This window comes from Bombina bombina, chromosome 1 (genome assembly GCF_027579735.1).
Source record: "Bombina bombina isolate aBomBom1 chromosome 1, aBomBom1.pri, whole genome shotgun sequence".
Classification (NCBI taxonomy): domain Eukaryota; kingdom Metazoa; phylum Chordata; class Amphibia; order Anura; family Bombinatoridae; genus Bombina; species Bombina bombina.
In genome coordinates, this window is record NC_069499.1 from 179133020 (window position 1) to 179160474 (window position 27455).

General features: G+C 40.7%; 1 protein-coding gene across 1 annotated transcript in view; it reads right to left on the bottom strand.

Moving 5' to 3' along the window:
- BRMS1L (BRMS1 like transcriptional repressor) overlaps positions 1–27455 on the bottom strand; it is a 171373-nt gene that overhangs the window by 38800 nt on the left and 105118 nt on the right. Inside the window, exon 8 of the mRNA XM_053697737.1 lies at positions 13889–13928. Coding sequence (XP_053553712.1) covers positions 13889–13928 — 40 coding nt within the window. The remainder of the gene's footprint in view (positions 1–13888; positions 13929–27455) is intronic.

Sequence of the window (27455 nt, forward strand, 5' to 3'; positions counted from 1 at the left end):
ACTGAGGCCAAGTCTGAAGAGCATGGAATATCACTCCCAGTTCCAGAATATTTATTAGAAGGAGGGTCTCCTCCTAAGTCAACTATCCCTGAGCCTTCAGGGAGTTCCAGACTGCATCCCAACCTAAAAGGCTGGCATCTATTGTAACAATTGTCCCATCTGACCTGCGGAAGGTCATACCCTTGGACAGATGGACCCGACATAGTCACCAGAGAAGAGAATCTCTGGTCTCTTGGTCCAGGTTTAACAGGGGGACAAATCTGTGTAATCCCCGTTTCTCTGACTGAGCATGCATAGTTGCATCGGTCTGAAATGTAGACGTGCAAACGGTACTATGTCCCTTGCCGCTACCATTAAGCCGATTTCATTCATGTACTGAGCCACCGAAGGGCGCGGATGGGATGAAAAAACACGGCAGAAATTTAGAAACTTTGACAACCTGGACTCCGTCAGGTAAATTTTCATTTCTACAGAATCTATCAGAGTCCCTAGGAGGGAAACCCTTGAGATTGGGGATAGAGAACTCTTTCCTTGTTCACTTTCCACCCATGTGATCTCAGAAATGCCAGTACTACGTCCGTATGAGACTGGGCAATTTGGATGTTTGACGCCTGTATCAGGATGTCGTCTAAATAAGGGGCCACTTCTATGCCCCGCGGTCTAAGGACCGCCAAAGCGACCCCAGAACCTCCATAAAGATTCTTGGGGCTGTAGATATCCCAAAGGAAAGAGCTACAAACTGGTAATGCCTGTCTAGAAAGGCAAACCTGAAAAACGATGGTGATCTTTATGCATCACAATGTGAGGATAAGCATCCTTCAAATCCATTGTAGTCCTCTATTGACTCTCCTGGATCATAGTTAAGATGGTACGAATAGTTTCCATCTTAAATGACGGAATTCTGAGGAATTTGTTTAAGATCTTTAGATCCAAAATAGGTCTGAAGGTTCCCTCTCCTTGGGAACCACAAACAGATTTGAGTAAAAACTCTGTCCCTGTTCCTCTCTTGGAACTGGATGGATCTCGTACACAATGTAAGAATGCCTCCTTCTTTATCTGGTTTGCAGATAATTGTGAAAGGCGAAATCTCCCCTTTTTTTGGGGGGGAATCTTTGAAATCCAGAAGATATCTCTGGGATATAAATTCCAATGCCTAGGGATCCTGGGCATCTCTTGCCCACGCCTGGGCGAAGAATGAAAGTCTGCCCCCTATAGGATCCGTTACCGGATAGGGGTCCGTTCCTTCATGCTGCCTTAGAGGCAGCAGCAGGCTCCTTGGCCTGCTTATCTTTGTTCCAGGTCCGATTGTCTCCAGACCGCCTTGGACTGAGCAAAAATTCCCTCTTGTTTTGCCTTAGAGGAAGAGGATGCCACACCTGCCCTGAAGTTTTTAAAAGGCACGAAAATTAGACTTTTTTTTTTTTTTTTTTTTTTTTTTTTTGGCCCTTGATTTGGACCTATCCTGAGGAAGGGCATGACCTTTTCCTCCAGTGATATAAGCAATAATCTCCTTCAAACCAGGCCCGAATAGGGTCTGCCCCTTGAAGGGAAGTTAAGTAGCTTATTTATTAAAGTCACGACAGCTGACCATGATATAAGCCATAGCGCTCTGCGCGCCAGTATAGTAAAAAACAGAATTCTTAGCCGTTAGTCTAGTCAAATGAACAAGGCATCAGAAAACAAAGGAATTGGCTAGCATAAGCTTGTCAAATATATTCATCCAATGGAGTCGCTTAACTGTAAAGCCTCATCAAGAGACTCAACCCAGAACGCCGCAGCAGCAGTGACAGAAGCAATGTATGCAAGGGGCTGCAGGATAAAACCCTGTTGAATAAACATTTTTTATCCATTGGATCTAAAAAGCACAACTGTCCTCATCAGAGGTAGTGGTACGCTTAGCTAGAGTAGAAACTCTTCTCTCCACCTTAGGAACTGTCTGCCAGAAGTCCCGTGTGGTGGTAACTATTAGAAAACATTCTTCTAAAAAATAGGAGGGGAAGAGAACGGCACACCTGGTCTATCCCATTCCTTATTAAAACATTTTTAGTAAACCTCTTTAGGTATTGGAAAAAACATCAGTACACACCGGCACTGCATATTATTTATCCAGTCTACACAATTTCTCTGGCCCTGCGATTGTACACATTCATTCAGAGCAGCCAAAGCCTCCCTGAGCAACAAGTGGAGGTTCTCAAGCATAAATTTTAAATGTAGAAATATCAGAATCAGGTTAAATCATCTTCCCTGAGTCAAAAAAAAAAATCACCCACAGACTAAGCATATTGTGAGGTAGTATCATACATGGTTCTTAAAGCGTCTGTATGCTCTGTATCTACCCCCAGAGCTAACTGCTTTCCTTTAATTTCAGGTAGTCTGACTAATACTGCTGCCAGAATATTATTCACCACCTTTGCCATGTCTTGTAAAATAAACGCTATGGGCGCCCTTGATGTACTTGGCGCCATTTGAGCGTGAGTCCCTGAAGCGGGAGTCGAAGGGTCTGACACGTGGGGAGAGTTAGTCGGCATAACTTTCCCCTCGACAGAATCCCCTGGTAAAAGAAACGCTATGGGTGCCCTTGATGTACTTGGCGCCATTTGAGCGTGAGTCCCTAAAGCGGGAGTCAAAAGGTCTGACACGTGGGGAGAGTTAGTCGGCATAACTACCCCCACGACAGAATCCTCTGGTGATAATGTTTTTAAAGACAAAAAATGATCTTTATTGTTTAACATGAAATCAGTACATCTGGTACACATTCTAAGTTGGGGTTCCACCATGGCTTTAAAACATAATGAACACAGAGCTTCCTCTATGTTAGACATGTTAGAACAGACTAATAATGAGACTAGTAAGCTTGGAAAACACTTTAAATCAAGTTAACAAGCAAATATATAAAACGTTACTGTGCCTTTAAGAGAAACAAATTTTGTCAAAATTTGAAAAACAGTGAAAAAAAGGCAGTAAAACAAACGAAATTTTTACAGTACATGTAATAAGGTAACAGAGCATTGCAACCACTTGCAAATGGATGATTAACCCCTTAATGCAAAAAACAGATAAAAAAAATGACAGACTTTTTAAAAACAGACACAACAAACTGCCACAGCCAACAGTGGGAAGCTTCAGTTAACTGTTTCTATGCAAAATTTAAGCCAGCCATGTGGAAAAAACTTAGGCTCCAATAAGTTTTATCACCAAACATATGTTAAAAAACGATTAAACATGCCAGCAAATGTTTTAAAACACATTTTTATAAGAGTATGTATCTCTATTAATAAGCCTGATACCAGTCGCTATCGCTGCATTTAAGGCTTTACTTACATTACTTCGGTATCAGCAGTATTTTCTTAGTCAATTCCATTCCTAGAAAAATATTTTACTGCACATACCTTATCTGCAGGAAAACCTGCACGCCATTCCCCCTCTGAAGTACCTCACTCCTCAGAATGTGTGAGAACAGCAAATGGATCTTAGTTACGTCTGCTAAGATCATAGAAAAACGCAGGCAGATTCTTCTTCCAAATACTGCCTGAGATAAACAGCACACTCCGGTGCCATTTAAAAATAACAAACTTTTGATTGAAGAATAAACTAAGTAGAAAGCACCACAGACTCTCACGACCTCCTATCTATGTTGAGGCTTGCAAGAGAATTACTGAATATGGCAGTTAGGGGAGGAGCTATATAGCAGCTTTGCTGTGGGTGGACTCTTGCAGCTTCCTGTTGGGAAGGAGAATATATTCCATAAGTAATGGATGATCCGTGGACTGGATACACTTAACAAGAGAAATATTGGCACCCCTGCTTTTCTGTCAGATAATGCACCACTTCGCCCAAATAATTGTTGCAATTACAAATGTATAGGCATTATCATGTTTATTTCTTTTGTTTGTATAGGTATGACACAAAAAAGTGGAGAGAAAAAAAGTCAAATCTGAAACATTCCACGCAAAACTCAAAAAATGGACTAGACAAAAGTATTGGCACCTTCTCAAAATAGTAAGAAATAATTGCATTCCAAGATTGTGATGCTCCTGTAATTTGTAATTAAACTCACCTCTATCAATTAACCAATGCTGACAATATAGAAATCACACTGTCAACCAGTTAAAATGGTGAAAAATTGACTCAACCTTTCTGTTGCGTGTCTCTGTGTACCACACTGAGCATTGAGAAGAGAAAGAGCAGTCTCATGTTTGAGGATTTGAGAACAAACGTTATGAAAAAGCATGGACAATCTCAAGGTTACAAGTCCATCTCCAGAGATCTTAGTGTTCCTGTGTCCACTCTGCGCAACATTTTCAAGAAGTTTACAGCCCATGGCATTGTAACTAATCTCCCTGGTCGTGGACGAAAGAGAAAAATTGCAACGAAGGATTGTTCTAATGGTGGATAAAGAATTTCAATTAACTTCCAGACAATTCAAGCTGACCTTCAGGCACAGGGTACAAATCTGTAAGCTGGCACTATACGTCGACATCTGAATGAAAAGGGACGCTATGGTAGGAGACCTAGGATAACACCAATGCTGACAAAGAAACATAAAAAAGCCAGATTAGAGTTTGCCAAAACTTACCTGAGGAAACCAAAAACCTTTTGGGAGAATGTGCTGTTGACAGACTAAACAAAAAATACAGCTTTTTGGTAAAGCCCATCATTCTTTGCTGCTTAGGCACTGGATGTCTTGACTGTGTGCATGGCATTATGAACTGTAGGGTCCAGTGTCAAAAAGTTAGGTCTCCGTCAGAGGTTATGGGTGTTACAGCAGGACAATGACCCAAAGCACACATCAAAAAGCACCCAGAAATGGTGTAAGACAAAGCACTGGAGAGTACTAAACTGGTCAGCAATGAGTCCAGATCTCAATCCAATAGAGCACCTGTGGAGAGATCTCAAAACAGCAGTTGGGAAAAGGAAGCCTTCCAATCTATTTTTGTATACCTTGGATTAATTAGTGTGTGGAGCAGACACACAGGATTCAGCTGCCGAAGTCCGGGATCCAGTAAGAGAGATTGGTCCCCACCCACCCACTCTCCAATAGTGCCGTTTTGAGTATCTAAGAATCAGTACAGGATCTACTTTGTGGCACTCCGTTGTGCAGGTTGGTAAAGGTTTTCAATGATATTCATGTCTGTGGACTGGGATGGCCAATACAGAACACTGTACTTGTTTCTCTTCATAAATGCCAGAGTAGATTTTGAACAGTGTTTTGGGTCGTTGTCTTGTTGAAATATCCATCCCCGGCGTTACTTCAACTTTGTGACCGATTCCTCAACATTATTCTCAAGTATCTGCTGATATTGAGTGGAATCCATGCGACCCTCAACTTTAACAAGATTCCCAGTACCGGCACTGGCCACACAGCCACAAAGCATGATGAAACATCCACTAAATTTTACTGTGGTTAACAAGTGTTTGTCTTGGAATGCTGTGTTCTTTTGCCGCCATGCATAACGCCCCTTGTTATGACCTAATAACTCAATATTTGTTTCATCAGTCCACAGCACCTTCTTCCAAAATGAAGCTGGCTTGTCCAAATGTGCGTTTGCATACCTCAAGTGACTCTGTTTGTGGCGTGTGTGCAGAAAAGGCTTCTTCCGCATCACTCTCCCATACAGCTTCACCTTGTGCAAAGTGTGCTGAATTGTTGAACGATGCACAGTGACACCATCTGCAGCAAGAGGATGTTGTAGGTCTCTGGAGGTGGTCTGTGGGCTGTTTTTGACCATTCTCACCATCCTTTGCCTCTCCGATATTGTACTTGGCCTGCCACTTCTGGCCTTAACAAAAACTGTGCCTGTGGTCTTCCATTTCCGCACTATGTTCCTCACAGTGGACACTGACAGCTTAAATCTCTGCAATAGCTTTTTGTAGCCATCCCCTAAACCGTAATGTTGAACAATCTTTTTTTTTCAGGTCAATTGAGAGTTGTTTTGAGGCCCCCATGTTGCCACTCTTGAGAGGAGAGTCAAAGAGAACAACTTGCAATTGGCCACCTCAAATACATTTTCTCATGACTGGATGTACCTGTCTATGAAGTTCAAGCCTTAATGGGATCACATAACCAATTGTGTGTTCCAATTAATCAGTGCTAGGTAGTTGCAGGTATTCAAATCAACAAAATGACAAGGGTGCCCAAATTTATGCACCTGTCTAATTTCGTTTTGATGCATATTGCACATTTTCTGTTAATCCAATAAACCTCATTTTACTACTGAACTATTACTGTGTCCTTCAGTTATTTGATAGATCAAAATGAAATTGCTGATCCAAACACTCAATTATTTATAAATGAAAATTATTGAAATTGTCAGGGGTGCCTAAACTTTTGCATACAACTGTATATATATATATATATATATATACACACACACACACACACACACACACACACACACACACACACACATACAATCATGTAGCTTTACGTATCAGGAGATAATAACAATCATCTGATCCTTAGCAGATCATAAAATTAGGTAAATACAACCTTAGAATAACAACACACACGACACATTACCCCGTGTCATGACTTATTTAACAAAAATGAAGCCAAAATGGAGAAGCCATGTGTGAAAAATGTAGTGCTTCTATAGGAATTAAGAGGCTTAGTAGCAGCCAGGTGCTGCTAATCAAATGCCCTTGATTAATTGATCATAAGCAAGTGTGACCACCTCTATAAAAGCCGAAGTTTTAGCAGTTTGCTAGTCTGGAGCATTCAAGTGTGTGTTAACACAATGCCAAGGAGGAAAGATATCAGCAATGATCTTAGAGAAGCAATAGTTGCTGCCCATCAATCTGGGAAGGGTTATAATGCCATTTCCAAACAATTCAGTCAATCGATTCTTAATTGAGAAAGATTATTCAAAAGTGGAAAACATTCAAGACAGTTGCCAATGTTCCCAGGAGTGGACGTCCCATCAAATACTCCCCAAGGTCAGACCGTGCAATGCTCAGAGAAATTGCAAAAAAAACAAGAGTTACATCTCAGACTCAACAGGCCTCAGTTAGCATATTAAGTTCATGACAGTACAATTAGAAAAAGACTGAACAAGTATGGTTTGTATGGAAGGGTTGCAAGGAGAAAGCCTCTTTTTTATAAAAAAGATCATGGCAGCACGGCTTAGATTTGCAAAGTTGCATCTGAACAACTACAAGACTTCGGGAACAATGTCCTTTGGACAGAAAATACCAAAGTGGAAATGTTTGGCCATAATGCACAGCGCCACATTTGGTGAAAACCATACACAGCATATCAGCACAAACTCATACCAAAAGTCAAGCACAGTGGTAGAGGGGTGATGATTTGGGCTTGTTTTGAAGCCATAGGACCTGGGCACCTTGCAGTCATTGGGGATGATTTAAGAAGCAGCGTATGCTGCTGTTATCCGACGTACTTTTTCAAGCCAAAAACTACTGGTGAAACGTATGTCGGATAACAACGTGTGACATCATTACCTGGGCGGAGACCAACCTTCTGAGCCTAATATCACAACAAAGTAGACATAGTTTGTATCAAAACAGACCTCTGTTAGTGAAGGTTTTTGCTGTGGTTTTGTTCTCTTTATATGCCTTGTACTTTCACACTTGTTTTTATGATTACAATCTAATGAAGTATTAATTTGAGTTCCTGAGTTCACTCTGTGTGTTTATATCTAGAGCTTGATGTGAAGCTCTAGAATATGTGAGTATTCTACTTACCTTCTGTCTCATTTTGAAGTTTCAACAGGACTTATTTGCCGCAATTGTCTTTTCCTTTGAGGTATTGTCCTTGGAAACCTATATATAAAATTTCCAAGAAAAAAGCACTCGCTGGACTGTAGACATCAGTGACAAATTCAAACTTTATTGTGTGACGTTTCGGGACCAACAGCGTCCCTTCCTCTGACAAACATCAAGTGTACAAATGAGACTTTTATAGGCCTACAAGACACTCCTCTAGTAGGCTACCAATCAAAGTGAGCCGTGTGCAAAAATTCACAAGCCTGTGTAATTAGTCCTATGGTGATTTTAAAATGTGTAAAACTTGAAAAGCAAACATAATAATGATATATCAGTGAAATTATGCAACATCATACATCATAATGAATATATATAACCCCTCATGTACACAATCTGAGATCACGATCGTTAGAACGATAAAAAAACACGGCAGCATCAATCATCTGGGAAAAAAACAACAAAAGCCCTTATTGGTGCAGATAAATCACACCTCCACTCCGGATTGGCCATATGCAGAATGCATCCACCACAACGCTCTCGTATGAACATCAACCCGAATATAGCTACTGTGTTACTGGCAACCCCCAAACATAGGAACAGAATAGGGCTCTAGATGTGAGACTAACCTGCCCCAGGATCTTTACTGTGGCAAATACCACGATCGTAAATCACAACAATGCTCACGCCCCTTCTGTATGCAGAGAAAAAGAAGCTGCAGCTCTCATTGGACCAGGCCTGTCACACCCATCTTTATGATTAGTCCAGAGGGTTATCTTGCTCAAGATAGCCGCCCAGAGATATATCAGAGCAAAAAACGCAACATCCTCAAGATCTTATGTATACTGTGTATACACGTCCTTCTGTCCAATGCCACAAACTTGTACCTCTCATGTATCATATCTATATCGGAAGACCATCATGTTAACTTCTACAACACCATCATCACCCCTGAACAAATAGAGAAATCATGCCAGTACTCTATCACAAATCAGCCCTGTCACAACTCACACAAATCACATCTAGAGCATAACGAGAGCTCTCATTGATATAAATAGATCCCGCCTCACAGCTAGATAAAACAATGCAGTGTATACCTGCCTCCATGGCGACCCATGTGTAACCGCAACATTTAGAGCCCCACAATAGGACCATAGTTTGCATCAAGTGAAAGAGGCAGACTGACAGCACAAGAATATAACCAAAATACTGTAAAGCAAAATTAGCGCAGAGCAACACTCACGACTCCTCTGTTAACCCCAAATATAAAAGCAAAGTGTATACATTGTCAACCAACATTGAGATTATTATATAAACAAACTAATCCCAGCACTCAGTTTGGATCAGCCACATGTGTTATTTGCGCTATTCAGTATTCGACAGTCACCATGAATAATGAGCCCAAATGTATAAGAGTTTTAAGTCATACTAAAAGCCCCTATGTCAACGTGCGCCCCCAACACCACCAGGCCTGATAAACAAAGATCATCTACACCATAGTGTTATGCTTACAAATCACTACAACTACTACAATTATCATAGCATACTATGTCACCTAATCAGGAGAACACACCATACCACATCCGTGTCATAACCTCTATGAAAACAATATATATAGAGATCCAAACGTCTGTATAACCAATATACTAAATTCAAATATCACTAACCATATCATAAGTATAAAATAAAGTATAGGTGCCTTAACATCCCTAAGTGTAGGCACTCCAAAAGTGTGTGAGAATTAATGTGAATTCATGCAACATGACTTAATAGCTCACAGCCTATGATGACAAAAAATATGCTAGTGGTATAAAAAAACATATGTACTACATAGTAAGACCCAAATCTTATAAGGGACCACCCCTATATGATATGGTCCTAGATACATGCTGACCCAACATGCCCTGAAGCCCCAGGTGATACTACATCCACTAAGCATGTGTAGAATCTACACATAGGGTCCAACCAACACTCAAAGATCGTGCACAATCGGAGAAATATATCACAAAAATCAAACAAGTGTGAGTGTAAGTGTATGTATGATTTAAAACATATATACAAGACATCATTAAAAACACATATTAAAAACACCTCATATTTGTTCCAATACTGCATGGAATACCTGTATGTAATCTATAGTGCTGTAAATAGGGAGCACTATACGGAATAAACAGCCAGAACAAAGCATATAAATCTAACAAATCCTATAAATCTATATCCACACCAGCAAGAACTGGAATGATAAAGTGGACTCTCATATAGAGGAACAAATCCCCTCTCATGAATAGACCCGCGGACTCTCAGAAAACAGAATTTATGCTTACCTGATAAATTACTTTCTCCAACGGTGTGTCCGGTCCACGGCGTCATCCATAACTTGTGGGAATATTCTCTTCCCCAACAGGAAATGGCAAAGAGCACAGCAAAAGCTGTCCATATAGTCCCTCCTAGGCTCCGCCCACCCCAGTCATTCGACCGACGGACAGGAGAAAAAAAAAGGAGAAACTATAGGGTGCCGTGGTGACTGTAGTAAAAAAAGAAATTCATCAAACCTGATACCAATACCAAAGCTTTAGGACACGGATGAAGGGAGGGAGCCAATCAGGTTGCCTAAACGGAAGGCACCACGGCTTGCAAAACCTTTCTCCCAAAAATAGCCTCCGAAGATGCAAAAGTATCAAATTTGTAGAATTTGGCAAAAGTGTGCAGGGAAGACCAAGTCGCTGCCTTACATATCTGATCAACAGAAGCCTCGTTCTTGAAGGCCCATGTGGAAGCCACAGCCCTAGTAGAGTGAGCTGTGATGCCGTCCGGCAGTCTCGTAAGCCAATCGGATGATGCTTTTCAGCCAAAAGGAAAGAGAGGTAGCAGTAGCTTTTTGACCTCTCCTCTTGCCAGAATAAACGACAAACAGAGAAGACGTTTGTCTGAAATCCTTTGTTGCTTCTAAATAGAACTTTAAAGCACGAACTACATCTAAATTGTGTAACAAACGTTCCTTCTTTGAAACTGGATTCGGACACAAAGAAGGTACAACTATTTCCTGGTTAATATTCTTGTTGGAAACAACCTTTGGAAGGAAACCAGGTTTAGTACGCAAAACAACCTTATCTGAATGGAACACCAGATAGGGCGGATTACACTGCAAAGCAGATAACTCAGAAACTCTTCTAGCAGAAGAAATAGCAACCAAAAACAGAACTTTCCAAGATAACATCTTGATATCTATGGAATGTAGAGGTTCAAACGGAACCCCTTGAAGAACTGAAAGAACTAAATTCAGACTCCAAACCCAGGGGGGAATACGATACCAAATGAAGCCTTCTAGGAACCTTTTCAACTACTTTCAGACCCACACACATGCAGCTGCATGTCCTGCTCTCAAAAGTAACTGCGCAGTAATGGCGCGAAAATGAGGCTCATCCTACTACAGGGAAGGCCCTTCCTGACTGGAAAGGTGTCTAAACCAGTGTCTGACGTAAAAAAAACGTTCCCCAAAGTTTATAAGTGTGAATTTCAACATCAAGCTGTATAAAATGCCCAAATAAAGCAATCGATCTTGCCCATAAAAGTGTCTACCAGTTTTATAGACCATATTAAGCCCTTTATTCTGTTTGAGACTAAGAAAATGGCTTACCGGTCCCCATGAGGGGAAATGACAGCCTTCCAGCATTACACAGTCTTGTTAGAAATATGGCTAGTCATACCTTAAGCAGAAAAGTCTGCCAACTGTTTCCCCCAACTGAAGTTATTTCATCTCAACAGTCCTATGTGGAAACAGCAAACGATTTTAGTTACTGCTGCTAAAATCATATTCCTCTCACAAACAGAACTCTTCATCTTTTTCTGTTTCAGAGTAAATAGTACATACCAGCACTATTTTAAAATAACAAACTCTTGATAGTAGAATAAAAAACTACAACTAAACACCACATACTCTTCACCATCTCCGTGGAGATGTTGCCTGTGCAACGGCAAAGAGAATGACTGGGGTGGGCGGAGCCTAGGAGGGACTATATGGACAGCTTTTGCTGTGCTCTTTTCCATTTCCTGTTGGGGAAGAGAATATTCCCACAAGTTATGGATGACGCCGTGGACCGGACACACCAATGTTGGAGAAATAAGAATGCGTAGACATTCACTTCATAGGAAATTCTGCCATCCCGTCTGGACATTAAGACCTCTTGGGGCCAGGGTACAGAGTTCATGTATCCATCGTGCTTCTTTTTGTAAAAGTATTTTGGCTCTGTTGCCACCTCTTCTTGGGATAGGCACATGATCTATGATCCTAAACCGTAAGTCACTCACTGTGTGCCCTGCGTCTAGAAAATTACGGGCTACAGGATGTTCAGCCTTGCCTTTCTTCAAAGATGTTCTAATGTTGGAACGATGATTCGCCATTCTTATTCTAGCATCATCGGTCGTCTTTCCTGTGTAAAACTTCCCACAGGGGCAATTTAGAAGATATACAATGAACTGGGTGGTACATGTGAGGAAGAATTTTATCTGATATTTCTTTCTACAATCCGGATGTTGAAATGTAGTGCCTGTATGCATACTATTGCATGTGACGCAACTGATGCACTTAAAGCATCCAACCTTCTTTTTCAACCACGGTTGTTTGTCACTCTTTAAAGGGATATCTGTCTTGACCAACATGTCTCTCAGACTCCTTCCCCTGCGATAAGCAAGTTGAGGTGCCATCCATTCATTAAAAGGCAATGTGGGATGACTTTGAAGTATTTTCCATTCCTCTTTAATTGCCTTCGTAATGCAATGTTGTTCTGGAATGTAGGTGGTGATAAATGTGAGCTGTGGTTTCTTGATACCACCCTCAGCGATCTGGGCATCTAGTGGTTGTGAGCATTGTTGTGATTTACGATCGTGGTATTTGCCACAGTAAAGATCCTGGGACAGGTTAGTCTCACATCTAGAGCCCTATTCTGTTCCTATGTTTGGGGGTTGCCAGTAACACAGTAGCTATATTCGGGTTGATGTTCATACAAGTTAGCGTTGTGGTGGATGCATTCTGCATATGGCCAATCCGGAGTGGAGGTGTGATTTATCTGCACCAATGAGGGCTTTTGTTGTTTTTTTCCCAGATGATTGATGCTGCCGTGTTTTTTTATTGTTCTAACGATCGTGATCTCAGATTGTGTACATAGGGGGTTATATATATTCATTATGATGTATGATGTTGCATAATTTTACTGATATATCATTATTATGTTTGCTTTTCAAGTTTTACACATTTTAAAATCACCATAGGACTAATTACACAGGCTTGTGAATTTTTGCACACGGCTCACTTTGATTGGTAGCCTACTAGGGGAGTGTCTTGTAGGCCTATAAAAGTCTCATTTGTACACTTGATGTTTGTCAGAGGAAGGGACGCTGTTGGTCCCGAAACGTCACACAATAAAGTTTGAATTTGTCACTGATGTCTACAGTCCAGCGAGTGCTTTTTTCTTGGAAATTTTGCATCTCTTCATAGCACCCTGGCAAGTTGTAGCTATTCTGTGGGAGTGCATATACTATATACCTTTGCTCTATATATATATATATATATATATATATATATATATATACTGTATTTTTTTTTATTTAAGTAGTTCTGCATGTCTGCTGATCGGTACCAACAGGGAATATTAGTGATGCATAAAAGCTAATGCATAATTTCTGTGTCCTTATATTTACCATTGAGGGTCCTAAAAAGCACCTCCCTCAAAAACAAATACAAAAACAAGCATATAAACCAAGATTCATTCAAACCAGTCCATTATTAAGAGTTGTTGGATATGCACATCTGTTAACATATACATTGTTGTTTAAATTATAATAGTATTTTTCAACATCCAAAGCAAAACAACAGCAGTATCTGCTATGCTAAAACCTAGATGTTGGTGTTAAAGCGAGGCAAAGTTACTGATTACTTTACCAATAAGAGTTATTCCTTTTGGAGAATAAGCAGTAGTAATCACGTTTTTGCTTATGTTAACATTTTTGCTTTTGGCTGTATGGCCACATTTGTGTACGTCCAGTATTTTTCAAAAGATGTCTTTCCCAGAAATTCATTTTCTGTGAAAAACTGTAAAAACGTAAGCTTTCTCTCTTTACAAATCTTAAAATTGTAGTGCATTTAGAGCCCTACTTTAAACTATAGCCTTACCTTCTGGTTTTACTCGGTGAGGTCCCAATGTAGCCATGGCCTATAAAATAAAAAGGAGTAAATTAGCAAATGTGGTTCAATAAAATTTTAATTAGAATCACCAGCATTAAACGATGTTTAGCACATCTTGAAACCATTTAGTATTTTAGATATTACTATGAAAAAGAAACGTAATGAAGTGCTATATAAGGCTTACAGAGATCATATGGTGATTATTATCAACTATATACAAAAAGTATGCTTGTTTTAGGAATTCAAAACCATGAAGTAACTAGTACACTGGAAAAACTAAATAACTTTTGGAAAACAAAACTAAAAATGATATAATAACCTAGTCAACACATACTAGGTGAGAGCTCCCTCAGTAGTGCATGGACCGAAACATCCCACGCCACTTTTACCACTATAAGAGCTTACCTGTTCCCTCTCTAGTGATATACAAATCATGTATTGTGAAAAACAAGGTGAAGAACATTTCTGCCATATTTAGCAGATGATGACTGAACCACACCTAACTTGTAGTGTGAAATAAGAGTATGAGAATTTTTCCACACTGCAGCCTGACATACAGCTCCAAGTAAAACAGCATTGTGTAGTGTGTCCAGGATTGTGCCATTCACACCATGCAAGAAATTAAGTAGATCACTTAACTGAATATCAAGTGTAGATTTATTCAGTTTAATAAGCCCCTAATCCTATAGGAAGCTTTAGAGGTGATGAATTTTCTTGCCTTCAAGTGGATCTGAATAACCTGTTCTTGGATTTTTAATTGACGGTACCTTGCTTACTCAGAAACCAAGCAGCTAGACAATGATTTAGATGAGACCCTCTAATGTAAAACTCTTTTTGGATCCTGGAATAAACCTCAGAGGTTGAATTTTCAGCTGTTGGAAAACCATCGCCTTCTTGGCCAATAAAGAATTATCACAATATATTTCCACACCTCCTTCCTTATTCTTTTTCATAAACAAGGAATGAGAGGAATCGTAGGGAACACACAGCTCAACTGAAAGTCCCAGTTCTGTGTGAATATGTCTATCCCAATTGACCCTGGATATGGGAATCTGCTGTATAATTCGCTGAATTGACTGTTGTCACTGGTAGACATTATATCCACGTCTGGAAGTCTTTGAAAGACTGATTTGTGAAGTTGCCATTGTGTTGGAGATATTTGGAGTCTGCTGAGATAGTAAGCTTCTACATTGAGATAACCTGGAAAATGAACTGTTGTAATTTGTGTTAAATTATTTTGAGCCCTTAAAAAATTGGAGCTATTGCATAAAGGGCTGAAAAATCTAAAAACAAACAGGACATTCTAAATAAGGTACCGAATCTAAATATAAAACCATCCCTAGGAAGGGGCCACATTCTGAATCTAGAGGCAAAACTGAATCAGATAGGACATACAAAGATCAAAAACTATGTAATAATTATAAGAATAGTAATAAAAAGGTGAAACGTACAGATCATACATAAAAATCAATATACCCCATTTTAAAAAATAAATAAAAATAGATTGGATAAAGATAACAAATGCAGAGATATAATTGTACTATTCCTAAAAATATTCCACAGAAAAGTTGTTATAAATAATAGAAGTGTAACCAAGATGTAAAAAAACCAAAATGTATGCTTACATGATAAATTAATTTTTTTCATGGTGGAGAGAATCAACTCAGGGCCACTAGGGGAGACAAAGAATCCCAAAACTTCAAGAGAACTTAATCCCTCCTACCTTTCTGGTATGGTGGTCTTAGGTATAGCAAGCATGGATAAGTAGAAGGGTAGGAAAGCACAATGCAGGGAAAATGGGGTGCAACTTAGAATTGCCGCCAAAAGAAATTTATGAAAAACTAGTGAAAATGGGCGTGTCTTGTGGACGCACCACCATGAAATAAATACATTTATCAGGTAAGGATAAAAGTTGTTTTCTTTCATAAGGCGGTAAGTGCCCACAACCTATTACTCCTGGGAACTAACACCCAAGTTGTGGAGTCCACATGTAATTTGGACAGGACAAGTTTTTATTTGAAAGGTAGGCATCTAATTTCAAGACACTGCTGCCTGGAGGACTTTCCTACCAAAAGCCGCTTCAGAAGACTATTGGAGTGGTAAAACTTAGTTAAAGGGACAGTCAACACCAGAATTTTTGTTGTTTTAAAAGATAGATAATCCCTTAATTACCCATTCCCCAGTTTTGCATAACCAACACAGTTATAATAATACATGTTTTACTTCTGTAATTACCTTTTATCTAAGCCTTTGCAGACTGCCACTTATTTCAGTTCTTTTGACAGACTTGCATTTTAGCAAATCAGTGCTCACTCCACGGTAAACTCACGTGCATGAACTCAATGTTATCTATATGAAACACATGAACTGATATCCTCTAGTGGTGATTAAATATCAAAATGCATTTAGATTAGAGCGGGCCTTCAAGGTCTTAGAAATAAGCATATGAACCTCCTAGGTTTAGGTTTCAACTAAGATAGCCAAGAGAACAAAGCAAAAGTTGTTTAAAATGACATGCCCTATTTGAATCCTGAAAGTTTTTTTTTTGGACTTGACTGTCCCTTTAAGGATGACCATGTTGCTGCCTTGCAAATTTGTTAAGCCTCATTTTTGAAAGTCCAGGAAGTGGCAATTGATCTAGTCTAATGTGCTGTAATGTCTTTTGGTGGAGATTTCCAAACTCCAAGTAAGCCTTCTGAATCAAGAGTTTTAGCCATGAAGCTAAAGTAGTGGCTGTGGCCTTCTGGCCTATGCGTTTACCTGAGAAACGAACAAACAAATTAGAGGATTATTTACTAAAATAGAAAACACAGGGGGTGTCACATAGTGTATCACCACATAAAGAATCAATGTACCAGCTTGTATTTGAATATATGTACTCAAATTTAGTGTTTACCAAAACAGTGAATATAAGCGGGCTGAAACCTCTGAGCTGTTCAGCAAGCTCGACCAAGGGATTCCACCGTCCAAGACGTTCCCACTGGTTCCTAAGTTACGCGAGCAGTCTCAGGTCACAGCCTGGTCTCTCCGGGAACTGAAGGCAGCAGAAGCCAACTCGATCTTAGTATTGTACAAGACTTCCACTTGTAAAAATGTTAAAAATTAAATAGACCAAACATATGGTCAAATAAAAACATATTCAAAACATATTCAAAACATATTCTCTGCCATTCAAACTACCGGCCGTTTCATTGAGCAGGGTGAATTACATACTCCAAGCCAAAGCTTATTTAATGATTTGATTAAACAACTTGTTGACACATGAGAAAAATTACAGAAAACATACAGGATGTTAACCCCTTAACGAAGCATATCTTAACATTAAAAATGGCTTTTACACAGTATTAGAGACTAGTGAATAATTCCCTTCCTGTTTAGCGGAAGAGGGAACTCCCTTGAAATTTCGAAAGGAACAAAAATTACTCTGCCGCCCTCTCTGTTTGGACTTTTTATCCTGAGGGAGGAGATGACCCTTGCCTCCCGTGATGTCAGAAATAATTTCCTTCAAGTCAGGCCCGAAACCTGAAAGAGACCTCAGAGTCAGTCAGGGGCAAGGCACTCCCAGAATCAGACAGTTCACCTTCAGATAGGACCTCCGTGCCCTCCAATTCACTGCGGGAGGGTACGTCCTCAATCTCCATTAGAGAATCAGAGGCTGAATTGACCACACAATTGTCCCTTCTTGTACGCTTGCCGTGTGATATAGGAAAATTAGATAACGCATCAGAAAGAGTAGAAGACATCACTGCAGCAATGTCTTTTAATGTAAATGCGGCAGAAACTGGCAAAATACCTCGCACCGCTTGAGCGGGTGTTAAAGGCTGTGATGCTTGGGGAGAAAACTGCTGCATACTCTGCATCTCATCTGTAGACTCTTGAGAAGCATCCGATTTAGGCAATGATGTATCAAAAGAAATTTGGTCTTTATAATGCAAAGCCCTCTCAACACATGAAGGGCAAAAAGGAACAGGAGGTTCCACAGTGGCATTCAAACACATAGAACATGGGACAGTTTGAATCATATCTGAATCCATGATTTAACAGAAAGAAAAACAACAACTTGACTTGTCTCTTTAAAATTAAGAATACTAAAATTATTTGCAAATTATATGAAAGCTAACTGTCAGTACCCAAGCTATCTTCCGGATGAAGCTACTGACACAGTATTGCAAGCAAAAGTGACAAAAAATAAGTTAAGAACTCCTTATGAGTCCAGACACCAATAAGAAAAAAACGGCACCTCGCCTCAGCAGCTCTGCTGAGGCGCTTACCTGCCCACTCGAGCCACCAAGCAGACGTAAATACAAGCTCCGGATCAATACTACGACACCCAAGACCGCTTGCTTTGTAACCATGCGGTCATGGCGTCTCTCAGACAGCACCTACTGACAGTCAGGACTTTCCGGAAGTGAACACCGCGCGGCTTCTCTCCAGCCCCAGCGTGCCAAAGAAAGTCCCGTCCATCGTGGGCGTTGCTCTAAGCCCAAGAAGAACGCTGTCAACTGCGCCATAATAAAAGTCTATCAGACCAGGGCAAAACAATAAATATAACCCATACGGTCGTGGCATCTCCCATTGTGTTGTCACTAGTTCCACAATACACAATCATGAACCAGAGTCTCCGGTAATAATCCCCAGCGTCAGCCAAAACCCCTTTAGGCAATAAAATATTTTCAGATCCAAAATAGCCATATGCCCTTTTAGTGTGTCTATAATATAACACGCAGCAAGGAACCTAAAATAACAGTGGCAGTTCTACATTAACTCCAAGAGAACTCACACTCTGTTGGCAAGAAAGCCCTGTCCTCAGAATGCCTATGATCTTTCCCCAACAGAAAATGTACAGCCATATCTGAGATAGCACCCAGAAAAATAAAGACTGCATTTACCTCAATGCTGAGCAGCATGAAACGTCCCACAGTATCAAGAGGTCTTCTCCCTCCTGCAGCTCTGTGGACACAGAAGGGCCTTAGTTACTATATGCTAAGACCATAATCCAGAAGGGCAGCACAAGTATGGGAGGCGCAGTGAGGCTAAAACCCCACCAGTTCCCACTGCTTTAAAGCCACCTGTAGCTCTACTATAGAGGCTGACCAGGAATACAGCTACACCCTTAGAAAAATAGCACACTTTGGTACCATTTTAAAATAATAAACTCTTGATTGAAGAATCTAAACTAACACCTCATTTTACCTCTTCCTATCACTAACACAGGCAAAGAGAATGACTGGAGTGGAAGGGAAGGGAGGAGCTATATATACAGCTCTGCTGTGGTGCTCTTTGCCTCCTCCTGCTAGCCAGGAGGCGATATCCCACAAGTAAGGATGAAATCCGTGGATTCATCGTATCTTGTAAAAGAAAATCTATTTAGCCAGAACTCTATTTGCTTCAAGAATTTTTGGATTTTAGGGCAGTTAAAAAGGACGTGTAATAAATCTGCTGCAGGTTTACAACATCTGGAACAAACATTTGACCCCTGAGTATGCCATTTCGCAATTCTCTTAGGCGTAAGGTATGACCTATTCAATAATTTAATATTTGATTCTCTCAAGGATGTAGCAGAAGTGAATTTCGTAACTCTAAGAAAACTTTTCTGGAAAAACTTTAAAAAGGTTAATTCCTGGAATATCGATGCTCCATGTTTAAAATAGAGTGCCACCTTGCACTAATTTTGTTTTAGATTAGTTTTTTTACTTGAATTAGAGGATTGTCTGAAATACTTTGCAACTTGTAAGTAGAACATTAATGCTTTCACTACATCTAAATTATGTAGGAGCCTTTCTTTAGAATTTTGTGGAAGAAAGAAACCACCTTTGGAAAAATTCAAATGTAGTCCTTCCTGGTGAAAAATCAAGAATAGGCCTGAAAAGTTCCCTCTTTTTTTTGGAACAATAAACAGGTTGGAATAAAACCCTTGCTTTCTTCTGATAAAGAAACTGATACTATCACTCCCATAAGTTCTAGATACTGAACAAATAAGAAAAAGGCTTGAGCCTTTACAGGGTCCTTTGGAACATGGGACAGAAGAAACCTTCTCCCAGGAGGTCTTCATCTGAATCCCATTCTGTATTCATGAGAAACTATGTTTAGAGTCCAAGGATCTTGAAGAAATTGAGACCAGGCCTTCCATAAAAAGGCATAATTTGCCCCTAGCAGGGAGGAATCTGGATCAGGGACTGCCCCTTCATGCTGCCTTTGTAGAGGAAGAAGGCTTTTTTGACTGTTTGGCCTTCCTCTGATTAGTGTTGGACTTCCAGGCACATCGGGAAGAATTCTGTTTTTGTGAAGGGGAGGAAGACCTTTGGTTCCTAGATTGACAAAAGGAACAAAAGCAACTAGTAGTTCTGTTCTTTCCATTAGACTTCTTATCCTGAGGGAGAAAAAGCTAAAGCTCCTTTACCTCCAGTCACAGTAGAGATTATGGCATCTAGACCAGGCGCAAACAAAAATTTTCCTTGAAAAAAGGATAACAGTCTAGACTGATAGCTGGTTTGAACATGTAGCCAGCTTTTAAAAATGCTCTTCTGTCCATATGGTCTTTGAAAGATGTACTATCCTCTAAAGCCTGGTTTTTCAAGAGCCGGGTCACGGCCTAGTACCGGGTCTTGACAGCCCTCATGGTCAGTCACAACCTGAAATGCTCCCACTGCGAGCTGTGACAGGCCTGCCACTGCACACAAAAAATACCGGGTAGGCCTGTCAGAGTGTCAGTGGCAGCCAGTGGCAGTTCAGTGGGAGGACAACGTGGGAAAGGAGCAGGTAGGACTGGACCTCGGCACCGCAGTTAAGTTATACCAGACCAATGACACCAATGAATGTACAGTATATATTTTCTTCCCCCACTTACACTAATGCATTATAATTAATATACAGTATGTATATATATATATATATATATATATATAGATATACTGTTTATATATATATATATATATATATATATATATATATATATATATATATACACATACATACATACATACACACAGTTGTGCTCATAAGTTTACATACCCTGGCAGAATTTCTGATTTCTTGGCCATTTTTCAGAGAATATGAATGATAACACAAAAACTTTTCTTTCACTCATGGTTAGTGTTTGGCTGAAGCCATTTATTATCAATCAACTGTGTTTACTCTTTTTAAATCATAATGACAACAGAATCTACCCAAATGACCCTGATCAAAAGTTTACATACCCTGGTGATTTTGGCCTGATAACATGCACACAAGTAAGTTAACACAAAGGGGTTTGCATGGCTATTAAAGGTAACCATCCTCACCTGTGATCTGTTTTCTTGTAATTAGTGTGTGTGTATAAAAGGCCAATGAGTTTCTGGACTCCTGACAGACCCTTGCATCTTTCATCCAATGCTGCACTGACGATTATGGATTCTGAGTCATGGGGAAAGCAAAAGAATTGTCAAAGGATCTGTGGGAAAAGGTAGGTAACCGCCTTATCCGAAATAAGATAAAGCGAAACACACTGCAAAGCCGAGAGTACCTAAACTCTCCTAGCAGAAGGAATAGCAAAAAAAGAAAACTTCCAAGATAAAAATTTTAAATCTATGGAATGCCATGGCTCAAACTTAGCCTGCTGCAAAACCTTAAAACCACGGTTAGATCTCCAAGAGGAGCAAAAGACTTAAATACAGGCCTGATGCTAACCAGGGTCTGACAAATAAAAATAAAAAATACACATATGGCACATCCGCCAGACACTTGTGAAAAAAAGCTAGTGCAGAAATCCGACCCTTCAGAGGATTGACTGACAAACCGTCCTCCAGACCTCTTCAGAGAAAGGGCAAAACCCCTAGGAATTCTGAACCTACTTCCAAGAGCAGTTCTCGGATCCACAGCAATCATGGAATTTACACTATACCTTATGGTAAACGTTACCAGTAACAGGCTTGCGAGCCTGAATCACGGTCTCAATGACCAATTCAGAAAAAACACACTTAGACAAAACTAAGCATACAATCTCCAAACAGAAAGCTTCAGAGAAAAAGCAAGTTGGATGAAAGAAGGACCCCGAATTCTAAGGTCCTTCCTCAGAAATAACGACCAAAGTGAAAGAATACATCTCCGTTAGGTCTTTATACCAGATCCTGTGAAACTATGCAGGAACTAATTAAATACAGATGTTCACTAACATTTGATACGAACAATGACTCGTGGAAAGAGAGCAAACTGAGGAACAGGGATGTCAGACGGAAATCCCAAGGAACCTCCAGGATATTTAACAGAACAGCCTGCTGATCTCTTGACCTTTAACATAACTTGGAAGGTTGGTGTACTGCCATCTCCCACTCCAGCACCCCCCATTTGAGGGCTAACCTGGAGAACACCTCCGAGAGAAGCCCACTCCCCGTGATGAAAAATCTGACTGTTCAAAAAGTCTGCTAACGATATCCACTCCTGAAATGTGAATAGAGGATAAACAATGAATGTTAACGTCCGCCCACCAAACAATCCCCGCCCATCATGGGAAAGGAACTCAAGGTTCCTCCCAGGTGGTTAATGTAAACCACTGAGATCAAATTGTTCAACTAGAACCTGAAAAACCGGTTAAGACAACTGAGGCCAAACAATCAGAGCATTGTAGATTGCTCTGAACTCCACAATGGTTATGGGGAGAGCAGATTCCTCCCAAGTCCATAGTCACTAACCCAACAGGCTAGCGACCTTGGTCACTATTACTCAGGAAAGTCTCCAAACCATGCGCCCCGAGACAGGTGCTCCTGAGAAAACCAAAAGATTCTGGAGAATTCGGGCAACCTCTCACAAGCTAAGCGAGCGCTCTACCACTAATTACCCTCTCTGATCCACAGGGAAGAATCTCAAGTTGACAGATCTAGAACTATCCTCTGAGACAGAGCCACAAGATCCCCGGTCCACTATCTAAACATGCATAACAGCAGACTTTCAGATTGAATCGAGCAAAGGAATAATGTCAAATGAAGCAACCATCAGACCAATTACCTCCATACATTGGGCCACAGAAGGGCCAAACAGTAGAGTGACGAAAGAAGCAAGAGGAAAGGATTCTCTATTTTCTGACTTCCGTCAAAAATATTTTTAGAGATAGGGAAACTAATATGGTCCCTAAGAAAACAACCCCTGTAGCTGGAACAAGGGAATTCATTTTCAGATTCTTTTCCATCCATGGGAATGAAAAAAGACAACAAGATCTCTGAATGAGAGTTTGCTTGTTGAAAAGATGGCGCCTTAACCATTATGACGTCCAGGAAGGGCATCTCAGCAATTCCCTGAAACCTGATCACTGCCAAAATAGACCCCTCTGAAAACCATGGCAAGTCCAAAGGAAAGAGCCACAAACTGAAAGTGTTTGACAGAAAAGCAAAACTCAGGAACTTAAAAATACGAGTCCTCCAGGTCTATGGTCACCATGAACTGACCTTCCTAGACCAAAGGAAGAATGGAACCACTGATTTCCATTTGAAGAACAGTACCCTGAGACAACTTGTTGAGACATTTTAGATCTATCAAAGGACGAAAAATTCCTTTTTTTTTCGGGAACCACAAACAAGAATAAATAAAATCCTAGACCCTTTTCTGAAACTATCACTCACAGGGAAGAGAAGTCCCAAACGCACTACAAAAATGCCTCACTGTTGTCTGGCCTCCAAATAAAATATAGAGGTGACCTCAGGGAGGGAAAGAATGACTACTATGTAGTAACCCTGAAATACTATGCCCACAGCCTATCTGGGACATCTTGTATCCATATTTAAAGACAAACAGAGAGATTCAACCCCCCACTTGGACCGATCCCGGATTGGGGCAAACTCCTTTAGGTCTGTTCATATTTTGTCTTGTGGTAGAAAAGATCCTTTTCCACCCGAAATATCAGAACTATTCCTGTCAGATCAGACAATATATGGTGAGCTACATTACTTTCATTTGTCAAGTATTTTAACAGTATTACGCTATGTTATTGTCTTTTGTTCACAAGTTTTGAGGACTTTTATTTTTGCATCACACTCCTTATTGATTGGATTTATAACTAAGGAACACATATTAACATTTTTTGTATCATACAATCTTATTTTTTCACTTTTTCATACACCATTATCCTGTTTTTTATGTGATCACCATCACTCCCTTGCTGATCCTACACTAGTTTGTGTACACACTAGTTGATTGTCATTTTTATTATTATTTCCATTTTTTGGATTGTTTTATATTCTTATTTTTTGGATTGTACTTTTTCCCATTTTTTCACTTTGTGTTTTTCACCTTCGATCTACACTCACACTATGGATAACAGATGAGGAGAACTGTCACAGTATCAGAACCACAATTTAAATTGGACTAACGTCTCTTTTTACAAACTCATTATTTTTATTTTATTTTGGATCGTCTCCAACACTGGGTATTTGATTTAGGCACTAACACTGTCAGTGCTATTACGCTTTCCATTTTACATGTGAGGCTTATATATTTTGTTATCTGCTATTTGTTTTAATTTGTTTTATCTGCTAAATGCATACACTTCGTCATTTGTTTTAATCTATTTTTTAATGTTATCATGGATCCATGTATATTTATGTAAAACGTATTAAATTTCTGAACTATTGAAATTTAAGAACTATAATCTGCACTTATATCTTGTTTTTTGTGTACATAATAACACATTGTCATCTCTACATCTATAGTTCAGTACTACATATATTTTTCACCATAACGAACATTCATATTAGACCTTGCCTTTTTGGCGCTCCTCTCTAGTCCTCTTGTTTTTAGATTTCCAACTCTGTGGGTAGCTGGGGACCCACCTTAGATAGGAGCCACAGGTCGCATTTCTCATCTCCTTATAGCGCTGTAAGATCCAACTATTCCTCGAAATAAAAGAAATGGCTTGCTTAAGAGCCTTAATTCTGTACTGGATCTCCAAAAGAGTCTCTACCAAATTGGAATCAGACAAGGCATTGCACCAATAAGATGCCGCACTTGACACGGTGGCAATACAAACTTCCATGTAAGCCTCCAGCTTAGTCAATTGATCCTGAAAAAAACAGCTATCATCTTTAGGAATCGTAGTTCTCAGAGTAGAAATGACCTACTACTTTAGGCACCGTGTGCTCTGATATTTAATAGAGAAAGCGACAGAAAAAATATTTTTAAAGACAGGAGACGGGGGAAAAAGAATCCCTGACTTCTCCCATTCCTGTGAAAAATCTTCAAGCACGGTCTGGAATAGAAAAATACTTCCACAGAGGAAGGAACATCAAGCAACTATTAAGTTGACTTAAAATCTTAAGGTTGATGAAAGGCGTATCGGAGTCGTCCAAAGAAATCCAAACCTATGTTAACATTACACAAAAGGTGTTGAAGGTTACTACTTCAGCATCAGATGAAGGAATTATACTGTCCTAAACTGAGATTTCACCCTCAGAGGCTACTGCCATATCCTCCTCATCAGACTAATAAGGGAGGGCAAACTGTGTAACCGTAAGCGGAGCAGAAACCTTACTATCTGAATCTCTAAAATTCCTCATGCATTTTCCCTAAACATTGGAAAATCAGATAATGTCACAGATACCACAGAAGATAGCTGTGTAGCAAAATCTAGGCAAATATACTCCTCCAGGAGATGAGGAACCGCAGGGCACTGCATGTGACGCCATTGAGTCTTGGGACATAAGAGGAGAAAGCTGTGGCATTGCCCCAACAGCATCATCCTGAGAGACAAGAAGCTCAGAAAATAAACGACTTTTAAAGTCCATTTAATCAGGTGCAACAAATTGCACAGTAACACAATAAGTTATGCAAGTCATAGCGTATATTAGTCCTTGGGAGCAGCTCCATGAACAGACTAACAGATAAAACACAAAATATAAATACTCCCCTTTGCGGCCAAAGTCATTGAGAAGTCCATCAACACGCAACTCGACTACATCGAAGCCAACCACACCCTGGACCCCTCCCAATCCGGTTTCAGGAGCAACCACAGCACGAAACCGCACTCCTCGCCACCACAGACGACATCCTCGCCACCACAGACGACATCCTCGCCCTACTCGACCGAGGAGAGACCGCCGCCCTCCTTCTCCTAGACCTCTCAGCAGCATTTGACACTGTCTCCCACCTCACCCTCCGCAACCGACTACACGATGCCAGCATAAGCGACAAAGCCCTGGAATGGATCACCTCCTTCCTCACTGGCAGAACCCAGAAAGTTAGACTCCCACCCTTCACCTCCAAGCACACACAAATCAGCTGCGGTGTACCCCAAGGCTCTTTGCTGAGCCCCACCCTATTCAACATCTACATGGCCCCTCTCGCTGCCATCACCCGACGACACAACCTCAACATCGTCTCCTACGCCGACGACAACCAGCTAATCATCTCATTCACCAGTGACCCCACCACCGCCAAGAGAAACGTCCACGAAGGGCTGACAGCAGTCGCCACCTGGATGAGCTACAACTGCATAAAGCTGAACACAGACAAGACCATAGTCCCCCTCCTCCGTCTCACCACATCCGCTTGGAATAACTCCTGGTGACCCACAGCCCTCGGACACCCTCTAATCCCCACCAACCATGCACAAAATCTAGGTGTCATCCTGGACTCATCGCTCTCCATGGACCGGCAAATCAACGCCGTCTCTTCTGCATGCTTCCACACACTTCACCTGCTGCGAAAGATCTTCAAAGGGATCCCAACCGAGACCAGGAAGACTGCCACTCACGCCCTCGTCAGCAGCCGACTGGACTATGGTAACGCACTCTACGCTGGCACCACCATCAAGCTCCAAAAGAGACTACAGCGCATCCAGAACGCCTCGGCCAGACTAATCTTTGACATCCCTCATCAATGCCACATCACCAAACACCTGCGGGACCTGCACTGGCTCCCCATCAACAAAAGAATAACCTTCAAGCTTCTCACCCACACATTCAAGGCCCTCCACAGCATCGGTCCCGGATACTTGAACCACCGCGTTACCTTCTACACCCCTGCCAGACAACTTCGATCGGCCGAACAAGCCCTCGCAGTCATCCCCCGCATCAGGAAAACCACCGCGGGAGGCAGATCCTTCTCTCACCTGGCAGCCAAGACTTGGAACACCCTCCCGCTGCACCTCAGACAAGCTACCGCCCTAACTAAGTTCAGAAAGGACCTCAAGACCTGGCTCTTCGACTGAACTGCAACCCTCAGCGCCTTGAGACCCTTACGGGTGAATAGCCGCGCTTTACAAGAACCCAATAGATAGATAGATAGATAGATAGAGGCAAAAATTACCAAACCCCAAAAGCTCTATAAAACCCCTCCAATCTCACATATACCTCAGTCTAACGTATAGCCAAGCAAGTGAGGTAAGAAAAAGGAATAAGAGCCATAAAAGGAGCAGGGGGGAAAAAAACAAAAAAAACAAAAGGGTGGGGTCCCATGGACCCTCATCACCATGAAATAAATGGTAAGGTAAGTATAAATCATGTTTTCTTTCAAATAGGTGGTGAGGGAGTCCAACATCCATTTCTTCTATGAAATAATACCCAAGCTGTGGAGTCCATGAGTAACAACATAA